At 36.5% G+C, this 14110-nt stretch overlaps 1 protein-coding gene across 1 annotated transcript in view; it reads left to right on the forward strand.

The window, feature by feature from the left end:
* MTA3 (metastasis associated 1 family member 3) overlaps positions 1-13652 on the forward strand; it is an 86774-nt gene extending 73122 nt beyond the window's left edge. The window contains exons 10-14 of the mRNA XM_085315779.1: positions 2327-2401; positions 8598-8656; positions 11443-11567; positions 12534-12685; positions 13330-13652. Of these exons, the coding sequence (XP_085171905.1) occupies positions 2327-2401; positions 8598-8656; positions 11443-11567; positions 12534-12685; positions 13330-13569 (651 nt within the window). The 3' untranslated portion in view covers positions 13570-13652. The remainder of the gene's footprint in view (positions 1-2326; positions 2402-8597; positions 8657-11442; positions 11568-12533; positions 12686-13329) is intronic.
* Positions 13653-14110: the final 458 nt, after the last annotated feature.

The following is a 14110-nucleotide window of genomic DNA, read 5'->3' on the forward strand; positions in this document are numbered from 1 at the left end:
AGACTCCACGCCACTGATGACRACCCTCTGAGCTCTGCCTTTCAGCCAGTTCTCAATCCACCTCACTGTCCACTTGTCTAACCCACACTTCCTGAGCTTCTCTAGGAGGATGCTATGGGAGACAGTGTCAAAAGCCTTGCTGAAGTCAAGGTACACAACATCCACTGCTCTCCCCTCATCCTCCCAGCCAGTCATTCCATCMTAGAAGGCTATCAGGTTGGTTAAGCAGGATTTSCCCYTGGTGAATCCATGCTGGCTACTCCTGATCACCTTCTTTTCCCCCATATGCCTGGAGATGAYATCCAGAATGAGCTGTTCCATCACCTTTCCAGGGATGGAGGTGAGGCTGACCGGCCTATAATTGCCTGGGTCCTCCTTCTTGCCGTATTGGAAGACTGGAGTGACACTGGCTTTCTTCCAGTCCTGAGGCACCTCTCCAGTTCTCTGGGACCTTTCAAAAATGATGGAGAGCAGCTTGGCAATAACCTCCACCAGCTCCCTCAGTACCCGTGGGTGCATCCCATCCAGACCCATGGATTTGTGGATGTCTAGCCTGCCCAGACGGTCTCTAATCCTTTCCTCCTCAACCAAAGGAAAGTCTTCCCTTCTCTGGACTTTCTCATCTCTAGGCTCTGGGATTCCTGAGGGCTGCCCTTAGCAGTGAAGACTGAAGCAAAGAAGGCATTCAGTAATTCTGCCTTCTCTGTATCCCTTGTCACCGGGGCCCCCGCCCCATTCAGTAGCGGGCCCACATTTTCCCTMGTCCTCCTCTTGCTGCTGATGTATTTGAAGAAGCCCTTCCTGTTGTCCTTAACATCCCTTGCCAGACTCGATTCCAACTGGACCTTAGCCTTCCTCGCAGCATCTCTACATACTCTGGCTGCATTCCTGTAATTCTCCCAAGTAGCCTGTCCCCTCTTCCACATTCTGTGTACTTTCTTCTTCTGTTTGAATTTGGCCAGGAGCTCCTTGCTCACCCATGCAGGCCTCCTGCCCCTTTTGCTGCACTTCTTACTCATAGGGATGCACCTCTCTTGAGTCTGGAGGAAGTGATGTTTGAATACTAGCCAGCTCTCCTGGACCCYCTTAACCCATGGGATTCCACCAATCAGGTCTCTGAAGAGCCCAAAGTCTGCTCTCCTGAAGTCCAGGGTTGCAATCCTGCTTGTTGCCTTACTTCTTTCCTGCAGGATCCTGAACTCTTCTCGTGGTCACTGCAGCCAAGGCTGCCCCCAACCTTGACATCTCTAACCAGTCCCTCTCTGTTGGTAAGGACAAGATCCAGCGGGACATCCTTCCTCATAGGCTCCTCCACCATTTGTGGAGTTCCTGACRGTGAGCTCCTGCATGCTGGGAGAGGCAACTTGATTCAGGATTCTTCTGTTGCTTTGAGGAACTTGCGTAAAGGCTCAGGAGCCTGCACTTTCGGCTTAGAACATGGAGAAAGTCCCAAAGTGGAGTTGATAGGATTGGAAAGATAGGTTTCTACACCTTAGATTTCTGGGACTTTCTAACTTTCAGCTTTATCTCTGGACAGCAGAAAATGTTGGTGTTAATACATGCTTCTGTAAAATACTATGCGCAAAATAGTGGCATGTTTTCAGGCTATGAAGAAAAATTGCATGAATTCTGTGAGAGAATAACTAATTTAAATGATTGAGATGATTCATGCAGTGGACTAGATAATTCTATAACGATTACAAATGGCTGCTATTTCTATCCTAAACTTAGGCTTAAACATCTTTACTTTTCAAATGAACATGTACACACAAGCTTGTAAATCAAATTATAGTAATAATAATAATAATAAAAAAAGGGGTTCCAAAAGTTTATGGAAAAACAGCTGTGTTATATGAACCATTTACTTTTTATGGGACTTGAAGAACTTGTGAATTAAGTGCTGTGACTGATGTATTTTTAAATGTAAAATAATTGCGGGACTCCAACACATTCTTGTCAAGATGATTTATTTTAGTCCTAAATGGTGTTCTCCGTCTGATACATTTTATAATAGAGATGTTGCTTTCTGTGTTTCCGGTTGCACAAGATATCATTTAGTTTAAACATATTATTTACACATCCAAATCCAAACATAATTTACTGTATATAATATCACTTCAATCCTGCATTTTTGTTATCCATAAAGAAGACTTCTCTATTTTTAGTAGTATATTTATTTTATATGTGTCTATATTTTAATGTAGGAATTTAATGCATGTGCATTCTACTATTTATATGTCAAATCTGTAAGATTTTAGTGTGTTTAATAAGATGTGGACATTCCAATTTCTTGGAACCGCTTTAATTTGTAACAAATGTTTTTCAGCTCCCTTGGAAGTCGTTGACTAGCATCATTGAGTATTATTACATGTGGAAAACCACTGACAGATATGTGCAGCAGGTAATTTAATGCCTATTTCAATATGAACAAATCTACCCTATTCTTAAAAGAGAGAAAAAAACTGTTAAAGCATAAAGATGTGTTTGTGGTCTTAGACATGTGTTTGGAGGCATACGTTAATAATTTTGGCTGTAGACCAATAGTGTCRTGTGATCACAGGATACATTGCCAAATCGTCGAATGACGAGAGTTCGTTACACAGATGTGAAGAGCCTTCTTTTATTGTGTGCTGGTTTATAGCAACGCAATTTCAGTTTCTTGCTGTAGATAGGAAGGAGGTAGGCTGCAGAGAAAATGCAGTAAGCTTTGAAGCTGTATGTAGGATTGAAAAAAGGAAAAATATATTGTGTTAAAGATAGTTTCTARTGCTTTGAACCTTTTCTTGATAGTCCAGGATAAGAAGTTAATTTCGTATTGTCAAGATTTGAAAACAAAAGTTGAGAAYATTCTGCATATAGTGAATATGGCGTCCTTCTGACTAAGTATTCAGCTGCTTGGGTCTCTGTGCAGCAAAAATATGATAGGAACGCACTGGCTAGCTATACTGGGATATGGCAAATTGGAGTATTAGTGCTTTTTATGTATTGTACTCTGTGTTATATTTACACCATGATTTAGATACTCAGAAGTTTTCTAAACAGTCGAAAAATAAAATCCTCCATTTTAATTTATGATTTGACACTTAAATTGATAGCTGTTATTGCCTTACAGTTAGTAGCAATGTTATATACAGAATGTTTGAAATAAGTCTTGTGATTTCAGCTGTGTCCTTAGGTAGATCTTTACAATTATTCTTTGTTTAGTTGCATTGTGTCAGAAGGGTGATTGCCTTGTTAGGATATAAAAAGTCTTGTGGCACATAGTAGAGTCTTAGACTATGACAAGGGCCTTTTAGTGTTGTGGTCATACAAATAGAAAATAGTTCTGTTGTGCGTTAAAAATGTATTTTCCATTTGTCCCCATTCATTTAGCTTTTTTCACACTTTCTTTGCACCATTAATCTCCATTCTTATTGACAGCAGAGATTTGCTGTGCTGTTTTTCAGCTCTTAAGAGTTGCTTTTAGGAGAGTAGTGGAGGATCTTGAAAGATCAGATAAAAAGATTTTATAGCGATGAAGGCCTTGGAGTAAAGAAAAATTGAATTGAAATTTGACTTCTGTCAGCCTATTTAGGTTGCTCAGAAACTGTTCTCTGTTTTCCTGTGATTTTTATTTTTTTCTTCTCTAGAGTAGTTGGCAAAAGATGCTGAGATGGGATTTTCTTCTAACATTCTCTGAGGCTTCATTATGATTCTGTTGCCACAGCAATCAGAGTGTGCAGCATTTTGTTGACTTTGTGTCCCCCTCTGTAGAATTAGATTTTTAGCTTCAGATACAAAAAGGTCATATAGAAATACTGCAAAAGGCCTTATGGTTACCCAGAACTTGAATACTCTTACAGACATAAATGTCTTTTTTTTTTTGCTTATCTCTAAGTAAACTTGTAACATCCTAGTTCCTAATATGGCATTATACCTGGGATCTAATGCTGCAGAGATGTTCTTCCGGGGTAATGCATCATCATCAATAATAAAAACAGTGTAGGCCAAATTATCCCGTTTTTCTCCTGGTTAATATTTCTGTAATCCTTCCTAACAAGAAATTAGGGAATTCTAACAGGTCAGAACCTTATCCTGCCATTGTTTAGTTTGTTCTGAAATAGTAAAAATAATATAGTTCAGTAAAGATAGTATCTCTGGGTTTTTTATATCAGAACAAGCTGTGATGATTGAATGTATGCCGGGAGAAAATACGTTCAGTAAAAGAGTGGCAATTTTGGAGTCATTCTTTTTGAAATGTCATGCCTGAGAGGTAGGACAGCTTGGGAGAATGGGAAAAGAAAATGTTGATATACATACTTGAATCTTACTTATGCATAAAACATTTTTTTCACTTTAGATCAGTGTGATTTAATATGAAAATTTGCTACTAAATTATCTACCTATTTCGTCATGTGCATTGGCTGTATATAGGACAGATTTCATTGCCATAATTKTCACTAAATGGTTCTTTTGCTTGGTAGCTAAAGGTGATGTTTTAATGGGGATGGAGGTGTTCCTGCCACCTTGCCTTCAGAGCATGACCCCGTCAAGTCAAGGTGAAGGGAATTAAATAAGTAATCTTTTCTACCTGTGTGGAACCTGTGTAGCAAAACTGATTCAGCCCTTCAGTAGTCACTCTTGACAGTCTGGCACTTCTCATGACCACTCATGTTACGCAGTTTTCTGCTTAAAAATCTGGTTCGATGCAAAAATCTTTTAGTAAGACTTTTCAGCAGAAAAAGGAGAATATGTGCAAGCAAAGGATCCTTTTTGCAAAACTACTACAAATTCATTAATTAAGGTAGAGAACAGATAACTTCAAACTACTGTACTACAACAATATATTACATTTCCTTCTCATTTATTTTTCTCTGTTGAAAACATTACTTATATAGGGAAATGTTCATTCCTTGGGGTATTTGTCAGCTGATAATCATAACAAATGTTCTAGAGAAGAAATACCATTCAATTTTCAAGGGTAACTGGGTAAAAGCAGTGCAGGCCAAATGAAAAACTGAGATTATTTAGTTTGATAGTCTATAATACAGTCTGTTGGACTTCCTTGAAGTAGSTGGTGTTTAAAATCAGACATATCTTTTGGAAAAAAAATCATCTCTCCTGGTTAAATTGTTACAGTGATTAATTATCCTTAATTCATCTAGCTTCAACTTCCAGCCTTTTCCTATGATATTGGGGAGTCTTTTATTATCAGTTTTGATCTCTGCATAAATGTTTCTCATGTTTTTTCTCTGAACACTTCCAGTTTGCCAACYTTCTCCAAATTTCAGTAGGCTCAGGTTTCATTTCAGAAACTGCAGTTATTTGTTGATGGTTTTGTTTCTACATCCTTGCTTCTCTTTCCATACCTGAAAGTTGATCGGTCAGTGTGAATTCAAGCYATGACATTTTCTGTTGCTTTTAAGGTGCAATGTTAACTATAGTTTTAGTGCATAAAAATATAGCTTATACTAAAATAGTACTATATGATTATTTTGCAGAAGAAAGTATATGATTCATTCTGATAAATAAAGGAAGAAAGGAGTTGCTAAAATTCTATTCCATAGAGCCCCCATGCCAATATTAAAAGTATGCTAAAATTTAGTTAGTGTGTATACCCACCTTTCATTGACACTGCCCACAGGGCCTCAATACAGCTTGCTACAAGTGACTTTAAAGTTTGACACTTCAAAGCTATTTACATAATTTCTTTTAGTTTATCACATTTTTTCTTCTTTTTCTCAGATGATAGATGTGTAGTGAGCTTTAGTGAGATCTCTTTGTACAGTGGTCCCAGTTTCTTCTGAGTCTCAGTGAAGTGCAGGTTATCTGTTGATCTGTAGCCTCACCTATTTCTTCAGTTTGAAAACCAAATATATGTATAGTTGATTATAACATGAAAAGGAAAAAAAAAGAGAGAGAGAGAAAGAAAAAGGAGACAGTTGTGGAAACCGTGTGGCCTGGAGCTGTTAAGTAAAAGCAGTTCACTATTGAGCTGTTCTGCTGGAGCTCTGAAGAAATGTTCTCAGCTTAAAAGCGGCCAGTGTATGAGGCTTGGCAGATGCTTTCTTTTTCATTGCACTTGCAAAAACTGACTTAAATGAGGCAAATCATTGCATGGTTGCATCTCTGTAATGCGTCTACTGAAGTGCCACTAAGGACGGAGCTGCACCACGTGTAGCTGAGATGAGAGAGGAAGTCAGTTCTGCAGCTCAAAACGCAAGTAGGAACAWGTGAGCAGCAAAACGCTTGTGGAAGGCTTGTCTTGGAAATAAATGGAAAAGGACTCTCATATCCCATGGGAATTAATTTTTGGTGGCATAGACTGCATGAATTGCTCCTCAGAGACACAGTGAAAAAGCAGTTTTTGTAAATGAGAAGTGTGTTGATGGATGAGACAGAGGCAACTTTCTCAAATGGAAAGGAGTAATACATGAGGAAGCCTCATGTAAAGCACTCAGGCTATTCAGCTGTTAAAGCTTATTAACCTAGTAATTCATCTCAGATCCCTCAGAGCAAAGAGGATGATACTTCTCTCAACATGGGAAGTACCTTCCTGGATTCTTAATCTTGCRAAGATTGGGTATCAAAAAGCAGGAGTACAGCAGAAGAGAGAACTGGCTACTGTAGGAGAAATGGAGGTCTGAGTATTAAACACATGCTGAAGAAAGGAGAAATCCTGAGAAGCAGAGAGATGCTGTTGACTTACTGCTGGATATTAATATCCTTTTTAAAGTTTATTTTTCCCTTAAATAAAATTGACCTTGTTTAACCCCTTTCCTCCTTTTTTTTTCAAGTGAACAGAAGTATTGATAGAAGACAATAGGTCTGATAGGTAGAGGCAGATGTTCTGGATAAYCAGTAGACATCTGAACCCTGTGTCTCATGTGCTAGTGCTGAAAAGCATATTGTCATAGCTATTCCTGTCATCTCAAGTGTTCCCTTGTTTTTTATTTTGTCTGAATTGTGKTTTTTTGGACTTAGTATTCATAACAGAAAAAAAAACCCTAAATTTGATTTCTTGCAGAATCCACTTCAGATGAGGAAACCATGGGTTGCTGAATGCATTTCCTCTGCCCCTCTATTTACATGCTATGAGCCAGAATCCTTTGGTTGCACCACTGAGATTCTGCAGGGCTGAAAAAAGCATGTGAAACCTTTGCAATTTTTTTGTTTCCATATAGAAAAGCAAATGTTTTCATCATCCTTTTCCCTATCTTGATAAAAAAAACTTGCTAATCAAAGGAAAGGTGGCAGGGGGATAGGAGTGCTMCAGCAGCTGGAGGAATCGGCTGTGACTGAATGTATGGCAATAAGTGCTACTTCTCAGCATTTTAGAAGTTTCTGGTGTTTGTGCCTAAGACTTTTCATTTTAAGTTTCATTTCATGTATTCAAAAGGTACCAGACAGATGATACTCTGATTGGTGTATCATATTTTTATGTTTTGTTTAAGTATACCTTTATATCTAGATTGGATGTTACATACTTTATAGCTCATCAGTAATTTTAGGATTTACCTTGCCTTCCTGTTAAACCCTATAGTAAAGGTAATAAGATTTCACTCCTTTATACCATAGACCTGGTTACACATGTGGGTTTTGTGTTTTTTTTTTTTTAATATAAAACCAAAACAAATGAGAAAAAAACGAAGTCAGAGTTCTCATGCACCTGAAATACTGTTACTGCAGACAAGACAGAGTATAAAGATGGAAGGAGTGACAAAACCCATGTTGAAGTCAGTGGACTCCAGGGGTCACCCAGCAGAGAGTGACATTTAACTGGTGTTTTTCAAACACACCAGTGCGTCTTTCTCTGACTAGCAAAATTCTTTGCCTTTACTGTTTCAAGGTGTTAATGTTTTGAAGCTTTCACAAGAAAATTGTGTTCTTTTTACAAGTTACAAGTGTGCTGGCCATATGTCAAGGATAACTTCTTTGTGTATAGTAGATCTGTAAGATCACACCAAATTATATTGTCTTAAACCAGTAATACTATTTTGAGTGCAAGCTGGCACATGAAGAAAGTCATAATTTAGTAAATTCACAGAATATCTTGATAGTAGCATGCTTTCCTGCTACTTCTCTGTTACTGTGTTAGAGTTTCAGTGGCATTTAAGGAAGTAAATGTTTAGTTCTTTCTAACAGTCAGTGGACTTGAATTTTCTAATTCCTACTTTGCTTAAAAAGCCTGGCCTTGAGCTTGATTGAACACACGCATAGTATTAAATTACTTGACTCATTGTGTGCACATTCACTAGTTTATTTTTTTAATTTAAAGTACACTTTACATTTTTTCCTACAAGGGTTAACCACAATGTTATACATGTCTGTTAGATGTAATTGATGCAAATTGTAATAGTCGTTTTTACAGGTTTGTCATTATCCACTGAGGCCTGTGAGTTTTACCAGGGAAAGACAATATACTATAATTTCAAACTAACAATAAAAACAGGAAACTCCAGTTTCTCAAGGTTTTCATCTTGTAGAATTCTGCGCTTGTTTTGGAAGCTCTTGTGGAGTCACTGTATAAAGTAAAAATAATTTAAAGATGGATTGTGTGCAGCTTTATGAATTTGCATGCTTGAATGTAATAAATAATGTGTTAATTTTTCAACTAGAAACGTCTGAAAGCAGCTGAAGCAGAAAGTAAATTGAAACAAGTATACATCCCCACCTAGTGAGTACAACGATAAAGTCATTTTTTGATTAATGTGTAGGTAAAATTGAAACAGTAACATGCAGTTACATGCAGTAATATGCATGATGTTTTCTTAGTCTCGGTTCTTAACGCTTTCTCAGTGCTTGTTATATACCAAATATAATTGGAAAATGTCAATTCTTTCCTTAAGTGGAACTTTTGTACTTGACTGAGCCCTTTGTCTTTGACTTCCAAACTGTCTGTTTTGGAAAGATGAGAAGTATTACAAAAGCTGATAAGTTAGTTTCAAGTGCTACATGAACAGCTTGCATCCAAGAATGGCCTTGTCATTTGGGGGGGGGGGGGAAGGGTAATCATGTCAGAATCTCTGTGAAACCAACATTTCATATTTGTGTAAATGCAGTATTTCAAGGTAGAAGCAGTTGATAATGTAGTTACATAAAATGAAATCAGATGCTTTCTTCCCATTTCAGTTACAATTTTATTTTATTGATACTGTATGTTACTGTATGTAAGCTAGAGACAAGAAATGCTTTGATTGTGAATTAGAGATAGCAAACAGCACAAAATCTTTTGTCTTTGAACAGACTTTACTAATAAAATCTGTTTACTTTTGCGGGATTTTTATCTTTTTTTAGATTTAAACTGAGTGCTGTATCTGCTTTTGTTAATTTAGTTATTTTGTTAATTTTGTTATTTAATTTATAAAATCAAGATATAATCTGTCTCTTCCATATTCATAATTTCCTCAAGATTATGAGAACAGAGGGGATTACGTTCTTTTAAGCTCCTTGTGGGCATATTCACTGCACGTTTGTGCAACTTTCCCATTTATATGAGTATTTATGTAACAAGCCTGGAATACAATATGAAACAATTTGAAAATCCAGTATTACATTTTTGATGGCTTCTGTAAATTGCCTACAATGGAGCTTCATTTCCATATTTCTTAAAAAGTTTTGTCTCCTGAATAGATTTAATAATACAAACAGCAGACTGTTAAATTCAAACTTCTAATCTCATCTTCTTTGAAGAAATAAGTCTCTAATATGTCTCAAGTCCCTAATAAATGACACCCTTTAAAAAAAATAACATTTAATAATTGCTGATTTTGGATAATCTTTGGCATCATAGGTTTGAGTTGTATCCTGAAAACACTGGTATGAGTGTTCCATAACTCTCTCAGGTAAATAGCTGCTTTTGGAAAACCGTTATTATGGAAGGCACGCATTCTTCACATAATACTTTAATTTTCCTGGTGTGTTTTAGCAATTTGGGACTTTGTCAATATATCATCTCTATTCACAGTAGTGACTAATTGTATTAGATCACAAACTCTGTTCTGAAATATGGAATTTCTTTTTTGCCTTTTTGTTTGTTGCTGTCTGTTGCCTCCAAGGCAAGATAAAATCCATAGTCAACAGTAAGAGAGTAGGAGCTGTTAAATCTTCGATAACTGTGCGATCACACATGCATTCATGGACAAATGAATTGTTACTGCTGTTTTTCAAGATTGAATTCTTGCATTTGAAATCTGAGTAGATTTGATTCTAAGTTAGAAATGAATACCTTTTAAAACTTGATCGTAAGATACTATTTCCTGTAAAAGCAGGGTTTTGTCCTCAATAACCAGAGAGTCCCTTTCAGTTCTAGATTTCTTTGGCAGGTAACTAAGCAACAGACCCTAAGGTGGRAGATGTAATACTCTCTTGATTTCTTCTCTTGTACCTTGAGCCCAGGGGACTTTTCCTGAGTACCTTCAAAAGGTACTTGATAAAGGGCATCTGAAAATTGCAGAAGTGTCTCTCACTGGCTGTAGTAAAAAACGAGAAGGATAGAGACAAACAGACTGACTTGCTTTATTTGGAGTAGAGACTTGATACAGCAAAGGTTGCTTGTACTCTATACAGGAATAGTGAAAAAACAGGGATAGCTGTGCAGATTTTTTTCTTTTAATTAGTGATTTTAATTACTATTGTACATATTTTTATGTATATATTTAGGAAGAATCATGTTAGAAATCAATATATCTAGCCTTGCATTGTATTACGAGTTTTGTTCATCAGAAGGGTAAACAACACGCACAAAACTGGAGCTTTGGAAATGCTGTACTTAAGCTAGTGCAGAATGTATTAGTTGTCTTGGAGGTAAAGTTCCACTACACTGGAGCAATAATAGATTAAAAAATATATATATATATATAACAAAAAAAAAGGCAAGCCTACTCAGGACAGAAGTGATTGAAACACTCTCATCTGAGTGAGCTTTACTGTAGTTGTAGGACATTCACCTTTACTGCAGTTGACGCAAAAATATGTACTTCTGCTTCAGGTATGGCTCGACAGGCCCCCCTTTTACTGTGGAGAGCTTTACACAATTACAGGCAGTGCTACTACTCTTACATGTGTTGTACTTCACTCAAAACCCAGCCTCACCTTGTAAAGCTTAATCGGTTTTAAACGTGTTGACTGGAACTCCCTTCTTAAATTCCATGCTGTGTTCTGAATTGTTTTTATGCTTGACCTGGAGACTTTGTTTTTGCATAGCTTACTGAGCTGACTGTGTAATAGTTTTTACTCTTGCTTTTTACAGAGCTCTGTAAGTTTGAGTATTGAATCAACTCTTTACATAATGAAGTCTCTTACTGTGTTAAATCCTAGAGAAGTTTAAAAATTAGTCTTGCAATTTAGATATTTCTTAAGATTTTGCCACCACACATAAGAATTCCAGAACTAAGCTGGTTTTGTGTTGATTAATTTGCTAATAAACTGACTTCTGAAAGTTGACTTTTTTTTTATTTAAAGCAATAAACCAAATCCCAATCAAATATCCAGCAACAATGGGAAACCTGCTGCAGTGAATGGAGCAATGGGAGCCTCCTATCAGGCACAAGCATCACTAATAGGCCGAGCTTGTGAAAGTTGCTATAGTAAGTAAAAATTTTTTTTTTTGTGGCTTTTTTGTTATTTTTAGTAATATTTGTGTCATTTTCCAACTATTAGGATTTTTGGCCAATCTTAATATACACCTTTAAAAACAAACAAACATACTTTATTTCCATGCTGTAAATAAATCGAAGTTAATTTTTAATTAACTTCGTGGCAGAAGTAACTTTCAAATTAGAGCTACCTTTTTTTTGAACAATTTAGAAAGTTACAGAAAGGTAATGTAATGCAATAGCAGTTATATGTTGATCTTTTACCTTTAGAATTCCAAAATCAAGTTATTTTTGTTTGTCCAGAAAGATTGCAGAGTTTTGGGAGTTTTTTTTTTTTAATCATTTTTACTTTTTTTTTTGTCTTGGAGGGTTACTTTTTGGGGGGGTTTGTTGTGGATTTTTTAGTATTTTGTGGATTTCCAGTGATCCCTGTTGGACCAACTTGGTCTTGAAATACCAACTTTTGACATTGTCAGATTTCTCTCAATATAATCTGAAGTCAGAATTGGAAAAATAGAAAAGGCCTACCGTATGAAAGTTCTTTACTTATCATTGCTGTCACTTTCTGTGTCTTAAGCACCAATTAAACTCAAATTACATTTTGTATATGGGAAGTTCTAGCTACATACTTCCATTGTTTTTCAAATTGCATTTTTCAAAGAACAGTTTTCTCCTGAAAGATGCAAAAAAGAGGAGGAAAGAAAAAAGTTTAACTTGGTGTTTACAAATGAGTCTCCCTATGCAAGTATTTCTAATTTTTTACTGGGAATTGTCTTTTGTGGCAATACTGTCATTAAAACATACTTTGCTTTTTCAATTTCTTATTTTCGCTAGGTCAAATTAATTAAATATTTATCTTTATGATGTTCTTATGGAATACCATTTATTACAGCATTGGTATTTACTATATTGAATGCAGCATGCATCAGTTTAGTGGTCCTGTTTTCTCTTCCTTAGCTCCACAGTCTCACCAGTGGTATTCTTGGGGCCCCCCTAATATGCAATGTAGATTGTGTGCATCTTGCTGGATTTATTGGAAGAAATATGGTGGCCTGAAAATGCCCACACAGACAGATGAAGATAAACTGTCTTCCAGCCAGCCTACAGAGGTAGGATCATGTAGATAATTTTCCCTAAAAAAAAAGGCACTTTCTCAAGACTGCTGTGATTTCAGCATTTAGTGGAATGCTTTTTATGTTTGTGTTCAACATCAGAGTTACAAAACTTAACTGATGAATATCTGTGTCTTAATTAGAACTGAACAGAATGTAGCTCCTGCCATGTCTTTATTTGACCAGATCTTCAGTAGACAAATGTCCGTTTCATGCATTTTCAGTGACAGATGTTACGTTGTTGGTCAAATGGCATGTAATCTGTAAAGTGTTAATAGGACTATATTGTATGTCATCTAGAACAGTATTAAATTTGCACTCCCAATAGAGCACACTTCTTTGTTTTATAGCTTCTTTTTGCATGGTGCTGAGGTATATCATTTGATTAACCTTGTGAATTTATCCAAATTGGGAATTTATTAATGTTGAAATACGAGGGAATTATCTTTCTCTTGTTCATTCTCTTCATATGTGAAGAAAGAATACCATTCTTTCCGCTTATGGTCACAGTATTTAATAGTATTAGAAAATGTTCATTAAAGGTGATCATTGCGAACATCTTTTGTCACTATTAAGAGAAGATTCAGATTGTCTATTTCAGATGTTGTATTATGATTTCTTTATTTGTTTTATTTTTGTAGGAGTCCCATGTTAGAACTCATATGTCCCGCCAGGCCACACAGGGTACTCCAGTTCGTAACACTGGGAGTCCAAAGTCGGCAGTGAAAACACGCCAAGCTTTCTTTCTTCACACAACGTGTTGGACAAAACTTGCCCGCCAGGTCTGCAAAAATACCCTCCGGCTGCGGCAGGCAGCAAGACGTCCTTTTGTCCCTATTAACTGTGCTGCCATTAAGGCAGAATGTAAGATGTTTTTTTAATTCTTAGTTCTGTGTGCTGTGCTTCCCACCCATTTTTGTCTTTTAATTTTATTTTCTTTTACAATAAACATTTCTTGTCTATACCCTTTTGCTTTTCATTTTTTCATTTGTCTAGCATATCACCAAAACATTTGGATAAAGTCTAGCTACCCTGAACTATTTTAAGAACAGAAGATATTTGGAAAGAGGTGAAAGGGGGGACATTCCAAATGAATTAAAAGAGTGTATCCATTACCTTGTTAACTAATCACAGATTGTTATCAAAAAAAAAAAAAAAAAAATCTGTTTCTGAAATAAACATCAAGAAGCTAAAAAAACATGAAGCACAAACAAGTGTAAAACTCCACTAACCACCGACTAGCTAATAGTTCGACATGTATTATTCCACCAGCCAGCATTTTAGACTGCATTCTTATGTAAAACAGTCACATTGCTTTCTATTCTTAAAAGACAAAAGACCTACATCCATTTGCCTTGCAGTCTCTGAGCTGCTCACCACCCTGCCCTGCTGATACAGGGCAGGACCAGTCTTACTCTGTTT

This window comes from Rhea americana, unplaced genomic scaffold (assembly GCF_003343005.1).
Source record: "Rhea americana isolate MKP2758 unplaced genomic scaffold, rheAme1 scaffold_44, whole genome shotgun sequence".
NCBI lineage: Eukaryota > Metazoa > Chordata > Aves > Rheiformes > Rheidae > Rhea > Rhea americana.